Source organism: Sceloporus occidentalis, unplaced genomic scaffold (assembly GCF_023333645.1).
Source record: "Sceloporus occidentalis isolate IW3139 unplaced genomic scaffold, rSceOcc1.0.p SCAF_74, whole genome shotgun sequence".
NCBI lineage: Eukaryota > Metazoa > Chordata > Lepidosauria > Squamata > Phrynosomatidae > Sceloporus > Sceloporus occidentalis.
The window spans coordinates 4840495-4857676 of NW_028317054.1; the positions used below are offsets into that span (position 1 = coordinate 4840495).

General features: G+C 38.7%; 1 protein-coding gene across 1 annotated transcript; it reads left to right on the top strand.

Moving 5' to 3' along the window:
- The first annotated feature begins 1191 nt into the window (after positions 1–1191).
- Positions 1192–12397, top strand: LOC149285996 (RNA-binding protein 45-like). Its single transcript, XM_089494742.1, has 9 exons — positions 1192–1470; positions 3011–3133; positions 3582–3708; positions 4160–4282; positions 4935–5111; positions 6067–6196; positions 7287–7380; positions 11740–11906; positions 12205–12397. The coding sequence occupies exons 1-9, from the start codon at positions 1192–1194 to the stop codon at positions 12395–12397; spliced, it is 1413 nt and encodes a 470-aa protein (XP_089350868.1).
- Positions 12398–17182: the final 4785 nt, after the last annotated feature.

Sequence of the window (17182 nt, forward strand, 5' to 3'; positions counted from 1 at the left end):
AGCGACGCGATCGGTCGAAGGAACCCAGAGCGGCAAAAGTTCAAAGTTTCCCCGGGACGCGTACGATAAACACACCGGCTGATCTCCGCTACCCTAGTGGTCCCAGCAGCTGGGGATCTGTAGAAGGCTCGAGGGTGTCCGTGTTATGAGGGGCCAACATCTGTGGGCACAGCATGTGGCGCATTGATACGGTAGGACGGGAGGGAGAACGAAGCACAGCCGATAAACACCACATATATAGAAAGGAAATATACAACTCAAACATTAATTGATATAAGCGGGACTTATTAACCCCGGATGGTCATAATTATTATGGACGGCACTTATAAACCCCGGGCCGTCACAGAAGGGACCTAAGAAAAAGAGAGACAATGTAAAATGTGTTTAGGGAGTTATGCTTGAACTCTCCGAAGTAAAAACAGACATTTATGGTACAGAATGGGATACACTCAAAATTATTAAAAGGGATTTGGAGTGAAACCACTGCTGTCTGTCGTGACCATCGCCGCAACTTACCTGTGGGAGGCCCCACACGAGGCTGCAGCTGAGGCCTTTCCGGGCAGACACTCATGGATGTGTAAGTATAAGTGTGTGTTAGCATGGATGTGTATGTGTAAGTGTTTGTATGTTAGCATGGATGTGTATGTGTAGGTTTTTGTGTGCTAGCATAGACTTATATGTGTGTGCTAGCATTGATGTGTACGTGTGTATGTGTATGTGTGTTTCTATGTTAACATGGATATGTATGTGGTATTCTAGGCCATGGAATGGGAATGAGCAGACTCTTGCAGACTGGTTCACTCAGAGCACACCTAACAGTCCAGGATGGACTCCTGGTGTTACTCAGTTGTGTTTAGGGTGTTTTTGTTTGTTATTTATGCAACACATTAGACACACCTGAGTAATACCTAAATCCTGGACTGTTAGGTGAGACTTGAGGAGCACTGACAGAGTCTGAGGGAGACCTTTTCCCTCCGAGACAACTACACCTTGTAATGACTATTCACGTCCCATATTCTGCATGTAAGTCATCCAGCCTGCAGGGGTCGCTGTTTAACGGCGAGGCGCTCTAGATGACGTGCTGTTAGGAAGTCGCGTCATTGGTGCAGACATTCAGCGGTTGTTGTTGTACGTTATCTTAGATTACCGCTAGTTTATTGTGTATTTTGTTACCTTTCATCTGTCGCACAGATGGAAGACAGTAGTGCGTTCCGCCCGTCAGCAGGTAATCTGGATGACCCCCCAAATAGCCGTGTCTTCCTGGTGGTCAGTAAATCGGTAACCGAGGATATGATTCGGGATAGGTTTTCTGAATTCGGTGACATCCAGGACATCTGGGTGGTAAAAGACAAACAGACCAAAGAGTCCAAGGGGATCGCGTTTGTCAAATATGCCAAGTCCTCGCAGGCCTGCAGAGCTATGGAGGAAATGCACGGCCGATGCCTCAGTGAGAGCAGTAAGCCTATTAAGGTGAGCTCCGTGGCAGACGGTCGCAAACAGAGAACCGGAGAGTTAATCTAGGCTCACCTGCAACAAAGCAGCTGCCTGAATTAGAGATCCTCTGTCTAAATGACTGTGTATACACTGTGAATAAAAGCAGTCTTTATATTGGGATTAGCAACCTGCTGCTTTTAATATATGACCGATCATTAACTCCCCAAAGCAGGTGTGATGATTATTCTAAGAACACAACTGGATACTTTTCATACTTTGGTTCTTTTTAAATATTAAATGTTTATTTGTTATATGTTTATTTGCTTATAATTGAGGGTAAAGTTCTGTGGCTACATAACGCAATCCAATTTTTATCTGATGGATTTAATTTATTATTATTATATTAAGGCGCTGCACATCAAGTGCCACAAATGCCACGTAACTTCGAGTTAGATTGTGGACAAATTGACTCATTCAGAGTTTTCGTTTACTTAGATGGTGTGTAAAAAATTGTGTTTTTTTATCTGCTGCAATGCCCATGGGTTTCTATCACTTATGGGTCTAGTGAACATCCTTCCCTATCCTTCTAGTTGCGTCATAAGTAAACAGCGACTATAATTTATTTCTGTTTCACGTGAAAACGCACTTACCCCGGCTTTTTGAGAAGCTAGTTCTCTCTCGGAAACTTACATGATGTCATGTAATTATGTAAACATGCTTTAAATGGTGTCAAATGTCTTTATGCAAGCCATGTATTGGCACAAACTGTGTATGTATTTTGCGACAGTTCTTCTGGCGACTGCGCATGCTAGTACCACGCGTCACAATCTAATGCCAGGCCGCATCAGAGCTGTAGCCAACAGTGTACGTACTGCCCGTAAAGCACGCGGAAAAGTGACACAAATATACTCTAAGCACACGTTGCCAGCTACCCTAGTGACAACATGAGAAAAACTCCTTTACGCCCTATTCCCATGATCTATTTCCGTCCACATGTATAGCAGGCCCCCATCCAAACGATATGGCCAGTTAAGTCAGGGCTTGACAAATTTGTCGTGAATCTAGGCGCCAAGTTTCTTTTTAAACTAACAGTTGGTTAGGAGTGATCGGATCATCATCAGCCCACTTACTAAACTCACAGCATTTGACCTGGAAGCACCCTGGACTTTCAGGTCAGGGCTGTTTTTTTGTTGTTGTTTTTTTAATTATTTTTTTGATGAATACATTTTTTTCTCTTTCAATGCTGATGTTCCATTGGAGCACAGCATTGCCTGATATTTAGTCCCCACAAGCTTGTGGGGACAAATGTTAACCCCTGCAATGCCGTGAATGTGTCATACACAATTGTGGCATTGAAGGGGTTAACGCTGCACTGTCGCTCTCATGGAGCGATCAGGCAGCAGGGGGGGGGTGTTGGGGCTGGTGTCCGCACTCGTGTGGAAACCAAAGAACCCTCTCCCCCTGTCCCTGAAGCTGCCGCTGGGACACAGACGGTAGACCGGCATCTGGTGGGAGGCGTCACTTTGATCGCTCCGGTAGGAGTGCAAGAACTATATACTTTTTGTTGTTGTTTTAGGTTTTTATTGCACAGTCACGGGGTTCTTCAAGTCACCGGGATGTGGAAGATGAAGAATTAACAAGGATTTTTGTAATGATCCCTAAATCGTACACAGAAGATGATGTCAAGGAAAAATTTAAGGTATGGGCCATTGTTCATGTCATGTACATGAGCGCTGAATGAGCCAAGCAATGTCAGGAAAGCACTTCCATTGCATTTGTAAAAGGGACAACATGAGACTTTAAAGGAGGACACGCAGCTGTCATATGTGCGTTAAAAGTGCATATGGTTGTTGGAGTGTCCCTTTAATTCCGTGAGATTAAGAGTTTGTGTATTTCCATCAGTCTAAGAAGATCATTACACAGCAAAGATTTCCTTACAAGGAAAAATAAAATGGGTGTAACCAATATTTCATATTGGTAACTCAGTATTGCTTTTTTTTCATTTATTTACTACATATGTAACACAAATAATTTTATATGTTTGTTGATTCTGAGAATGCTTTACAAATTCCCTGGGATCGGTCTGCCGCTCTCTGTCCGTATTTTTCTTAAGTATTTTTTGAGATAACATCCAACTTTTCCTTTAGGCCTACGGACAAATTGAGTATTGCTCAATAATTAAAAACAAAAACACCGGGGAAAGTAAAGGATTGGCATACGTGCGGTTCCTCAAACCTTCACAAGCTGCCTTGGCAATAGAGAACTGTGACCGAAGTAAGTTCTGTTACACCCAAAGAAGCCTAATTGCTTGTCTTTAAATCTACTCTCCAGTCATGCAAAAAACTGCCGGAACGTTTGACTGCGGTACTTGGCCAACAAATTAATGACTGAAAAGTCACGGTCTTCAGTACCTTGATTTGAAAACCAATACTCATCCCTGTTCTACACCGTTAAGGGGATTTTTAACCTAAAGCCATAAATAGAGATTTTTGATACACATACAGTATGTATGTATAGCTGTCACATAGACATTAAGGTGGTTAAAATATATCTGACTGTGCATTTTTTTACTAACCAATATAAACGTGCTGCACCAGCTAAATTCATGGGAGTTGCTTGTGCGTTTCATTTATTTTGTACGGTTACTGATAGAATATCTTGCATTTCTAAACTATAATGAAAAGCAACAGAACTATGTATGCAACTTACTTTGTTGTCTTTCTAGGTTATAAGGCAATCTTGGCAGAACCTAAAAACAAAGGAACAACTTCTGAGCCGGATTACCATAGCAGTCAGAGGCAGCAAGAACCATTAATTCACGACCACTCCACTGCTTTATACTCATATGGTATTATCAGTTTGGAAGTATTTAACGGATTTTTCATTATGAACAAATTCACTCTTAAAGAAAACTAACACACCCTCACTCTTTTAAGGTTTTTTACCTTCTTGATGCTAACATAGAAAGAGTAGTTCTGCTGAGTGATCTGTCACTTTTCTTCAAAATAAAGCTATGTAATAATATGCTATGTGTTAGAACCCCACTTTATATGTTTAGTATTGGTGCAGCCATCCTGACTTGCTGTTGTCGTGATCTGCATGTTTATCGCTGACCGTTTAATCTATGTCTTTGCTAGTGTTAGGTTGCACATTGCTAGTTCTGGCAGTATTTATAATGGCTGAGTAAAGGGACGGGGGGGGCTGCAGGACAAGACATCCATTAGATACACCACAGATCTCAGCTTTGCCGGTTACATTAATTGAAAAAACAAAAAGCACAAGTCATAAGTAGTTTTATTAAATTATTTTAGATATGTTAAACGCTTTGAAGGTGATTGTTCCCCTTTAAAGAAAACCTTAAATCTCTGGCGCATTTGTAGTACTGAGGGGGATATATACATGAACCAAGTGAGATATATTATTTGACAATATTGTATATTCTTAACATGTATATATTTTTTTTATTCCGCTAAAGTGTACTATGTGTTTTTTTTGTTTAGAATATGATTATTCTGCTTATGACAAGCTGTCGGATTCCAGAACCCAGGAAGCGGTGTCTAAGCGACTGATGGTGGTTTCAAGGGTTCCTCTGGTTCAAGAGCAGATCTACAGTTTGTTTGATCTTATTCCAGGACTTGAGTACTGTGAGGTGCAGCGTGATTTGTACTCTAGCTACGGTAGGTAAGGTGCATTGGAGTTTTCCACTGGTAAAATGTCTTGTTTTTCTTCTGCTTTCTATTTTTTTTTTTTTTTTTGAACATGTGTTTATTTTCGTGAATCAATTTAAAGGACAGTTTGATAAAAACATATTGTTATTATTTGTAGTACCAATAAACGTTAACATTGTAGAAGCAATATACAGAAAGGGGAGCACACCCCAAAGAAGATAAAAGGCGTACATAGTAATATTCCTGGGTTGCTGCTAAAATAGTAATGACCAATATGTACAAAAAAGAGCAAGAATAGAGCCATATGTTGCTTAGCCTGTCACTATTCCAAAGTACCCCAGGTTTGGGATTCCTATCTAATTTTTATGGCTATATTGCTTACCAAGGAGCAAGAATCAGTGGGGCTGCCCTGCATTTTAATAGACGCTCACGTAATTTAAAGGCTTCTCTGTAGGAGGCGCGCGCAACCTAAAAAGCATAATTGGCATAAGAAATCAGTGCATACCCAGCAAATACCATTCAAACCCTGAGTTGGTGCTTCATTAAGGGTGTTCAGAGAAGGCTTTAACTTGCTTGAGAGTCTCAGTGGGTTAACATGCATTGTCCTTGTAAGCAATGTAGCCATGTAAAATTACATAGGGCTCACCAAAATTGGGGTACCTTGATATAGTGGTGGACTAAGCAACGTATGACCATATAATGTGACAGGATCACCATGATCTATGCCTTAGGTGTGTTTTGTATGTGCTGGGTATGATTTCTTGCTCTGTTTTATTGTAGAAGCAATGTTTATTTCTATGTCCCTCTCTAATTTTAGTGGCTGACCTGAGATATATGTGCACACCACATCTTCTGCATATCATAGCCTAGCTGAGAGATCCTCACTGCCAGGGTGCAAATCGCTTTAGGAATTTGGTTTTGATCACCTATTTTTCCATAAAATGTATTTTTTTTGCCCTATCAGGACATGCCATAGTTCAATATCAAAACATCTCATCTGCTATTTATGCCAAATACAAGCTACATGGTTTTGAGTACCCACCTGGAAATCGACTTGGTGTCACTTACTTAAATGACGGTGGAGATGGCACAGAGTAAGTTTAATGTCGGAAACTGTCTTTTTTTTTTTTTTGATAATTAAAATACATCCATTTGTTAGGTGACTTTTATGTTCTGAGAATTTAGACTTGCCGTTAGGTTCTGCTGTATACACAGACTGACTTTTTTTCATTTCAAATTTTGGATGTATAGCTTCTACATTCAGTGTGACTTCTCAGCTAACATACCTCAGTGGGTAGTAACCAGTTTCTAGGGGCACGGATTGATAGGGACAAAACAAAGAGAAGGAAGGAGGCAGCAGACATTTAACATATTGGGGAGAAGCACTTTGGAACCAGCACCTTTTCCCACCATAGTAAAAATCAGGAAATAGGATAAAAGAGGGTGTGAGGGATGTTATATTACATCAAGCTGTCGCTCAGCACGTGAACGTCACGCTGTGAAATGACCCCTTCTATTGTAAAAATGAAGCGTCATGGGAAATAACAGATGCAATAGCTAGAAGGAATAAACATCTACCTTTCCATTTATATGTATCTGCCATATGTTGGAGAACAAGACATACATGGGCACATACGTTTGAAGACATATATAAACTTTAAATTCACAGCAATTTATTGACCCTTAGGACTTAATAGTACGTACTGACAATAAAACTCACTAGTAATAAACTTTACAATAAAGACTTTTGCTGTACCCAACTGAAAAAGCATTTTGCTCCCTTACAGAACATAACGTACTATGCATGTGGGCTATCCCTGACTCAAATCATTTTTTTTTCTCTTTTTAGCAGTGCCCATAATCCTTAGAAAATGTAGATATTTCCACTTTTTCCTCTAGTTTTAATTTAGTATTTAATTAGTATCAGTTGAAAAACATATATAATAGTTATAATATATGTTTACACTAAACATTGAAAGGAGCAACCATGGGTGAACAGACAAGATAACTAGGACAAAAAAGCTCCATGTTAGATTGTGTGAAACCCCCTGTTTGTGAAGAGGTCATAACAAGACTTAAATTTGCTGTTAGTGACTTATTAACCTGCTATTTTGTATATCTGCAACAGCAAAAGAAGTCGGCAACTCGGTACATTTCATTGTGGATATTTTGTTTGTTTTATAGTCTTCTTAGGAAAATGGCATCGCAGATGGTGGCGGCTCAGGTAAACTCAATGGTATGGAATTCCCAAACTCCTCAGCAGTATCCTGCAACTTCAGTAAGTATCACTGTTCCTGCAACCACTATTTTGTTACTTGCGGGGCTAGCCACCTAGCATGGGTAGAATAGCACTTACCTGGTGGTAGCTCTCAAAAACCGTAATCTTTCTGCTTCCAAAAATACGTAACAAGTGGCCGAGCACAAGATCAGAGGGCAGCCTTCGTTGTAGCCTTGAGTGGGATTTATTTAGTTAACTGCCTTGGATGTGGAAGCACCTCTCCCTGACTATCCTCTGAAATGGGTGTCAATGAATCCAAAGTGTTAACATTAGCTTGTCTTTAAGTCTGGAATTGCAAAATCTAAAGCTAAACCATGTGCTTTCATGGAATTTGCAGCCAGACCCTCTGGGAATTTGAAGAATTGTAGCGCTTTAGAGAGACAGATTTGTGTTGAACAGGACAGTCCATGTTACAAATGTGTTAATCATCTTCTTATATCTGACCCTGGTTATAACTAATTAATAAACTCAATAGTATGAGAAGACAATATGGGGTCTGTTAGAAGCATAGAGCCGCTGCAATCCATTTAACCCCTTGATGACAATTGCCGGTCCGGGCACGTCACGGAAATTCATGTCGATAACGACAAATGACGTGCCAGGACCGGCACGTCATTAAACGGGTGCAGAAAGCGATCTATTTTCGCTTTCTGCACCGAAACAGCGTTGCTGTAATGCCTCGACCTCGAGGCATTCAGCAACGCCATTATCGGCACAAAGGGGCCATCTCTGGCCCCTCCCCGGGGCGTCAACATCCGCCATACTTTGTATGGCGGCGGACGCCCGTTTTAAAAGCGTTTAGGAGGCGATCAACGATCGCCTCCTAAACTTAAATGGTGTCGCTGGAATGCCTCGATCAGGAGGCATCCAGCGACACCAAACACTTACCTTTGGATGGGCTGTGACCGCTCCGGAGAGCGGTCACAGCCGCAGCTGCCGGTGATCTTCGCCATCTGCAAGATGGCGGCGGTCCGGGAAAATTCAATAAAGAAACAATAAAGTCTAAAAAGTTCGCTAGACGGTCTCCAGACCCTCTAGAGAACTCTGGCTCCACTTGCAGGTTGAATATAGGTACTGCATTCAACCATGCAAGTCAATGGAGCTCAGCTTTCTAATCACAGTGTGATTAGAAAAAATAAATTAAAAATAAAATAAAATTAATAATAATTAGAAAAAAAATAGTAAAAAAACAGTAAAATGTAAAAATAATTTCCCACTGATGTCACTATCAGGGGAACCTTCAAGTTGAAAAAAAATGTTAAAAAAATAAAAAAAAAGGCAAAAAAAAAATATATATATAAAAAATATATTTTTGTGAGCAAGTCCTAAAATTAGCATATTAGCTTAAAACAATTCTCGCATGGAAAGAGTTAAAATACTGGCATATTAAATGCCCATGGGGTGTCTACTTTTAAAAAATGTATGATTTGATGGGGTAAATTGAATTGGCCGGGTTCAACAAGGTCCCAATTAACACGGGGGGAAGGATGGCCACACATCTAATTTCCAATTAGAAAAATGCACACGTACCAAATGTGGCCTTTTAGTTCCCCCCAAAAATGACAAACCCATGCATGTGGGGTATCACTGTACTCAGGAGATGTTGCTGAACACATATTGGGGTGTCGTGTGACAGCGGCATATACCAGGAGCTGTAAATTCATACATAAAGTAGGTGTGTGTGGGAAAAATACACACACAAAAATACTACTGCAAACTTTAAAAAAATGCTGGTGGTAAAATGTGTGCATGCAAAGAGTTAAAATACCAGCATTTAAAATACCCTGGGGTGTCTAGTTTTCAAAAATATATGGTTTTGTTGGGCATACTGAAATGGCCCGGCTCAAAGATGTACCAAATAGGGCACGGGCAGTGGATCCCCAAATGCCAAAGTTCAACATTGAAAAATGTGCATGCCCCAAATGTGGCTCTTTTGCCCCCGAACAGCCAGGCAAAATCATTCATGTGGGGTATCACCGCGCTCAGGAGATGTTGCTGAACACATATTGGGGTGTTTTGTGATAGTGACATATACGAGAACTTTTTAATTCATACCTGAAGTAAAATGTGTGTGACAAAACAAATGGAAAAAAATGACTATCACAAAGTTTGACAAAGACTGGTGGTAGATATGGTGCATGGAAAGAGTTAAAATACTAGCATTTGAAATACCCTGGGGTGTCTAGTTTTCAAAAATATATAGCTTTATTGGGCACACTGAAATGGCCCGGCTCAAAGATGTACCAAATAGGGCATGGGCAGTGGATCCCCAAATGCCAAAGTGCAACATTGAAAAATGTGCATGCCCCAAATGTGGCCCTTTTGCCCCCAAACAGCCAGGCAAAATCATTCATGTGAGGTATCGCTGTACTCAGGAGATGTTGCTAAACACATATTGGGGTGTTTTTTGATAGTGACATATACCAGAACCTGTTTATTTATACCTAAAGTAAAATGTGTGTGAAAAAACAAATGCAAAAAAATTACTACCATAAAGTTTGACAAAGGCTGATGGTAGAATAAGTGCTTGGAAAGGGTTAAAATACCAGCATTTGGAATACCCTGGGCTGTCTAGTTTTCAAAAATATATGACTTGATGGGGTAAATTGCATTGGCCGGCTTCAAAGATACCCGAAATGGCACATGGGGGGAAGAATTACCAGATTTGGAAAAAATGGCTTTGAAATAGCAAAACGGTACCTGTACTTATTGCCCCATAACGTGCAGAAAAAAGCAAAAAAACATAAAAACATTGGGTATTTCTAAACTCAGGACAAATAGTAGAATCTATTTAGCAGGTTTTTTTATTACCTTTTATAGATGAGTAAAAGATTTTTCAACTAAAAGTTAGAAACAGTCATTTTTTTCTAAATTTTTCACCATATTTTATACTTTTTTTAATAGTAAATAATACGATACAATCAAAACAATGTCATCTAAAGAAAGCCCTTCTTGTCCTGAAAAAAACAATATCTAATGTGTGTGGGTTCAGTAAACGGGAAAGAAGAAAATTACAGCTAAACACGAGCAGCGCAGAAATGTTAAAACGGCCATTGTCACGAAGGGTACAAAAAGTAAAATCAGCCTTTGTCACGAAGGGGTTAAAGGGGCCAGATTATGGAGGAGCTCTTTTGTCCATTCAAAACAATCTACTATTATGCCTAAAAGCGTCTTGTCAACTTTGATTGTGGGTTGAAATAGTGGATAGCGAGGTTTCAAGGGCCAAATATGGTACACCAAGGTCCTTCCGCTCCGACCTTCATCAGAACCTTCCTTAGTAAAGATGGATGGGAAAACCCTATAAAACTCTCAGGTCTTGTGGAATGGACAGAGCATCGAGACAGAACTGTACTGCACCAAAGCAGGCAGATCTGCAATTCCCTCCATTCCGAATCTTTTTGGGTCTTAAAAATTGATTCAGGGTTTTCATATTCAAAACTGACTTTGGCACTGGTAAGGAGTGACTCCATGCCAACTCTACTTTACCTAGCTGTAAAGGTAGTTGTAGGCTCTTGTGGAAAATATTTGCTACTCATTGAGGCTTCCAAAGGAAAGACAAATGGGGGAAAATGTAGGCAAATCTGATTGGGTATTTACCTTGGCGAGGTTTCATTTTAGGCGCCGCCCAACTGCACCCTTCCGACCGATGTTTAGGGTGTTCCTTTCTGAATATGGAGCCATGGGACAATCCCTGGGCTCTGTAGGGACAGGCCTCTGCACAAAAGGACTTCTTAAGTCAAGAGAACCCCTTCTTCAGGTCTGCAAAGGATTTCTTAGCCTTGTATTTTCCCTACACCTCTTGGATAAAATCTGGTTCTGATAGGTTGAGGTTGATAAGGTTGGGAGCTGATTTTGTCATGCCTGATGCATACAGCCATATTGCCTGTCTAATGTCAGGGATATAACTAAATGATCAATAATTAGAACAGCCCACTTGCTGGCTTTTAGCAAGGCTGATGCGGAAGCCAGAAGTACTGCTGTTGCAGATGAGTCAACAATGCCTTCTTGTCCGGCATATGTAGGAGTTGACTAGCAGCCAACTTAAACTGAATATTTCTCAGAGACTGATACATGCAGCCATGTGAAATGTATGAGGACAGCTATGTATGGAGAGATCCACGACAAGATGATTTTTAAGCATGCATTTTTTATGACAGGCACATATGATCTTAGTATATATTTTTTTTGTCTGTGTCCCTTTTCTGGGTTATATGCTAATAATGTACACTGATAAGAATTCTTTAACTTTGTGCCATAGGCTACATAGTGGGTTTCTCTCGTATCTCATAGTTGTGGGATCATGGAGTTTTGTAATAACTTACTTTACAGGGCTTTACAGATACATTTGTTTATCTGCAGGCCTATGATCGAGCATATACCTCCTCTGCCACATCTCAACTTCAGACAGATGCTACCCTTCCAGGATACAAAAAGAAGGCTCCAAGTGATGCACAGTCGAAGGAGAGGCTTTTTATTGTGTTTAATCCTCACCCGTTATCCTTGGATGTAATGGAGGATGTGTTCTGGTAAGATGTTCTGTCTGTAATGAAAGCGGTATGTAGGGGCTCTTGTTGAATGTTTTTTTCTTCTTCGGAGAGTGTACATAAAATACCTTATTCCGTTTTAGATAAGCGTAAACCATACTTATGCTATGAAACCGTTAATTTTTAAAACCATATTGCATTGGACCGGCTTAGAAGCCAGAATAGTTACACAGATTTTTAATAAAATAAACGGTCTTAAAAAAATTAAACAGCCTAAACAAATACATAAACTAGATGTCTTTGGCACAGATTGATTATTAATATTTATTATTTCTCCTAGTCGTTTTGGGAATCTAATAGAAGTGTATATTGTACCTGGAAAAAATGTTGGTTATGCCAAATATGCGGATGTGTCGAGCGCAAACGATGCTATTGCAGCTTTACATGGAAAGATGGTGAATGGAGTCAAGCTGAAAGTGATGCAGGCAGAGTCTCCAAGAGACGAGTCCAACAAGAGACAGAGAACGTACTGATTTTGTTTTATTCAGGTAAGTGCTAAACCCCACATTCTACATTTCGTAGCACACAGTTTTGTTTTTTTTAAAGGGGCTCTTGTTGTATGTTTTTATAGTATGTTTTGTCTTCTGATTAAAATCTATAAGTAGTCGGATTCAAATTTGAACAGGCGGCTCTGTGGATAATGACACTAAGCAGAGCGGCTTGCTGGAGCCCATGGTTTTTATGGGAAAATGGCGGGTCATGTGATAATAAAAGCATTTTTTAAACCTTGACAGATCTTTGTTTCTTTACCATTTATGATACCGAAGCAACCTGAGCAACATTTTGTTGTGGATGTATTTCTGTGCAATATATATTTGTCACTTTTTTTATGAAATTTTTCTTTTTTGGGTTTTAAGAGTTTGAATGTTCTAAAATGCACCTTTTCTGTTTTATATTTTTTAACTTTCACAGCAGAAATACAATTTCTTTTTTTGGGGATTTTTGGTCACGTAAAACCCAAATCCTTTACCTTGGTATTTTAAAGGGACAACCACACAGCGTGCTTCCCTGTCCTCTCCTCCCTACAGTACTCGGCTGCCGTTTTGGTTGTAGTACATACTAACTAGGTTATGTTTTTCCAATACACCATATTTGAAGTTATAAAGCCTCTTTAATAGAGCCCTTGGTTTTATAGTAATTGCTTCTAATAAATTATAGCTTTATACTCCCTTGTTATATATATATTTTTTTTGTAAAACTGTTTATTCAAGTACATCATACACGAGAGTAAAACAGGCGTGTTCCACACTGGTTAGACACATGTTTGTACCACAAGAATGAAAAAGACACAATATCATGTATCAAGGACAAACCAACAAGGTGGTATAACAACTAGATGACATAGTATACTGTGTTAAAACGGTGGCAAAAGTCACGCGTTAATACAGGAATAGGATCAAAATCCTATTTGCATTTCAAATGTTTGCGGAAGTAAAGCTATGCATTCGTACTTGTTTTTTTTCTTCTTTTTTTCTTCTTCCATAAACCTACTCCCTTGTTATATTTGATAAATGGTCAAAGGCGTGTCCACTTTTTTGTGCTTTTTCATCTTTACATAACTGGGTGCTAGGTATATAAATGTTTTTATATTATAACGTGATAATGTATATGCGTAATTTTCATACAAGCTAGCTGTTATCTCAATTCTTTAATAACGACTCTTGACAAGGACAACACACGCCTCATTTACCGAGCTCCTACATTAGGATGTACCTAGGCCAGGGGTGTCCAACCTGCGGCACTCCAGCTGCTGCAGGACTACATCTCCCATAATGGAAGGACACCCTTGACCTAGGCCAAACCATCAACATTCCCAAAATGATTAAATGTAGATACTCATTTCTGACCTCAACCTATCCCTAGCAGCGCTAGTTTTTTCCTGTTTCCAAGGGATCGGTATGCAGAGAGATGCTAAAAATAGGCAGTTATTTGAGAAGCTTGTGTTTGGTAACGAATGTCTTCAAACCCTTCATTCTAATTTAGCGCGTAGCACGTAGATCATTGTGAATTCTCCAGTTTGTTTGAAATCTTACGGCTAAATATCTTAAGAAATGTCTGTGAGACGCTCAGCTCTTTTTGTTTCCTTATGGCAGCCTCTTCAAAGTCTATTATCATGTTGTTCTGATCTGGCCAGAAAATGTTATGAGAGGTGCTGTTCTACCTCTTCTATGTTTAACTGAGTGTCCGAGCCTTTCCCAGGAATAATTTTTAATCATATTGCCTTATTCATAATTTTTGCTAGGATCACTTAATAGTCATGTGACACTAATGTAGATGTTGATGGTTGGTGTCATAGAAACTTAAAACACGTGTATGTTTTTATGTAATCGAACCTAGAGAGTAAAGAAGAAAATGACAGGTCCTCCAGGTGTAACCGCATGCTTAAAATGAAAAAATATGTATTTATGAATAGTTGTAGTCGATCAGAACAATCACTCTTAACCAATAAAAGCCAATTTATTTATTTTTAACTTTACAAGATTTCACCCAAAGATTTGGTAACTGAGAGGCTTGATTTACTCAACATGAGCTCCAGAAGCGTTGTTGTCATGGAAACAGGAGGTGACTCTGAGCACATATGGGTTATTTTCCTGTTATATGACTGCATCATTTGTTATAAGTACTGGGTGTGATTAAGGTCACATGGAGACAAAAAATTGCTGAAAGTTCCCCCATAAAATTGGTAGCTATGCTTCCTCTCTATTAAGGTCCAAACAGTCCCTTCTTCTACGAGAATCTGCCTGAGGTTTAAAATGAAAAGCTAATATACGAGCCAGTGGACGTTCTTCCACATCTAGCTTAGCTCGCTGTTTAGTAAATAAGCCCTTTGAGCTAATATAATGCGCAGACACTTCATGAATTTGTTAATATTTGATTAATTAAATGTTTAAACTACTTTTCAGTGTGTCTGCCGCTACCAAACACTATCAGATGCAGATTACTTTATCATGAAAATCATTTAAAACAGGTATAAGAGTTCTATGCACACATTATTTTTTTTTTTTTTGCAACTTCATGTTGATAATGTTATTAATCCGAATTGTATGGAGGATGTGAATCCAGTGCTTGTCTGGATTCTCTTTCTCTCCCAAGCAAGTATACAGAATTGCCAATCCAGCCCATACACTTTTACATTATGTAGCGAACCTCAAGTTAATCAGTTGGTTGTTCCAATATTTTATTTAGAATGTAATTGGCTGCACTTGTAGTACATTCATTCATACTACCCATTCTCTAGCTATTTATATTTACAGCAAATCCATTGCCAAATAATTTCCTTGGGCAATAGCAAAGTTACAGCCCGGCTTAAATATCCCCCTTTTATATTATTTTTTTATGAAATATTTAATATTTTTCCTTTTGTAAGCTTAAATGTTTTCAATATTCTGTTGCCCATGCATATGTTATCAAGCCAAGTCTTGATTAACGTAGAACACATGGGAGAAGCCCATAAGTAACTGTGACTTTTAAGTTTATATAGTCTTATGTGACCCTTGTTAACAGTTTTTTATATGGAAATATAGGTATAGGCACCAAATAATGGTATTTGCCAGTAAACAGTGTTTCTGCCAGAAATGACACGAATATAGCACCTGATTTTATTTTATATATATATATATATATATATATATATATATATATATATATATATATATATATATATAATTTATTTTTTTTTTCATTTATTTTTTTTAACCCCTCCTAGGATAGGAACATTTTAACCATGTGTCTGCTAGTAAATCTAGTTTGTGTATAGATTTATTGTTCATTTCAAATATGTACTTGGACAAAGATTCAAGGTCATCAGATGTTTTCGTTTACCCACCAACTATATTCCGTTCAATGCATTTGGTTATTTGATTGAATGACTTGTTGACATTGTTCAGATAACTGTTTTCATAACTGTATTGTGCTCTTTCTACAGAACAGAGACTAAGTTATGACATGACCCTCAGCTGACTGACTGAATTGTGACTGGAGACAGCTTTTATGTAATTTAGTAAACAGTTGTATCAAAATTCCTTTTCACGGAAGAAAAAAAGATATTAAAATATCTACATTTCGGGAAACTTTTTTTAATGGTAATTATTAATAATAATGCAAGTTGCAATGTTTCGTCAACCGTTTAACACATTTTTCATTGTTCGAGTTATGCAGAACCTGTATTTCTTGCCTTAAATAAATGTTTGATTTGAAAACTCATGAGTGTTATTTTTTTTTTATGCTATTATTATTTTTTATTCCAGTGGTTTTATTTAACTGACACAAAAGTCTATTAGCTATAAAGCAGGAGGGATGCGAAAACAACAATATCTAAGCACTTCTTCCTCCGTATAGCCGGTGGGTGTTTTAACTAAAAATTAACACTGCTGGCGCTAAAGAGACAAAATTTATTGAGATGATGTAATACCACAGAGAGGTTTTGGAGAATTAACAGAACCGTGATCTATGTAGTTAGTATTATTAATAGTACTCATGTATAAACTCCCTTAGCACTTGAGGGCTCATCACAACATGCCCGTTACATTCCATGCTGTTACAGTAAGCTTTAAACCCCATGGTTTCATAGCGGTTTTGAACTTCATGAAGGAATTAAATGGATAAGCTCATCTTATTTGTATATCAGCTGGAGTAGCAAGCCTGATATGAGCGTTTGCACCAATATTCCTCCTGTCATGTTACCTTGGTTTTCCCATTGTAGGTAAAATGATAGTTGTGAAGCTATCCTGAATCTAAGACAATCCCAAAGACCGATTTAAGGAGTCTTGACACCAGAAAAAATGGGCAGACTAAATGGGCTCGGTGGTTCTTATGTGCTGTCAAATTCTGTGTTTCTGTGGTACAGCTCTGGTCTACTTCACGCTGAAGACCCATGAGGTTAAACAAAACAAAAACTAAGTTAATGCAATTTAATAATTTAAATTGTTTATACTGAAGAAAGGAAAGATATGCAGTAAGATTGGTTTAGATTTGCATCATGATTTGGGAACTTAGACATTTATGACGACTTCCATCTTTATTGTAAACTTTGAGCGATTAGGACACTTGCTGTTTAAATTTCAATTGGCTGCTGATTAAGATGAATTTCACGGCAGAGGAGAGATTCCTGCATTTCAGAAGCAAAATTTTACATGCAAGTAATGCAGTCCTATGTTGTCATCCTGCTAATTTGTTCGTAACATAATCACAAATCGTTCCTAGGGCTCCTTTTGCATGTTTTCATAAAGTCACTATACCTAAAGATACCCGCATTTTTG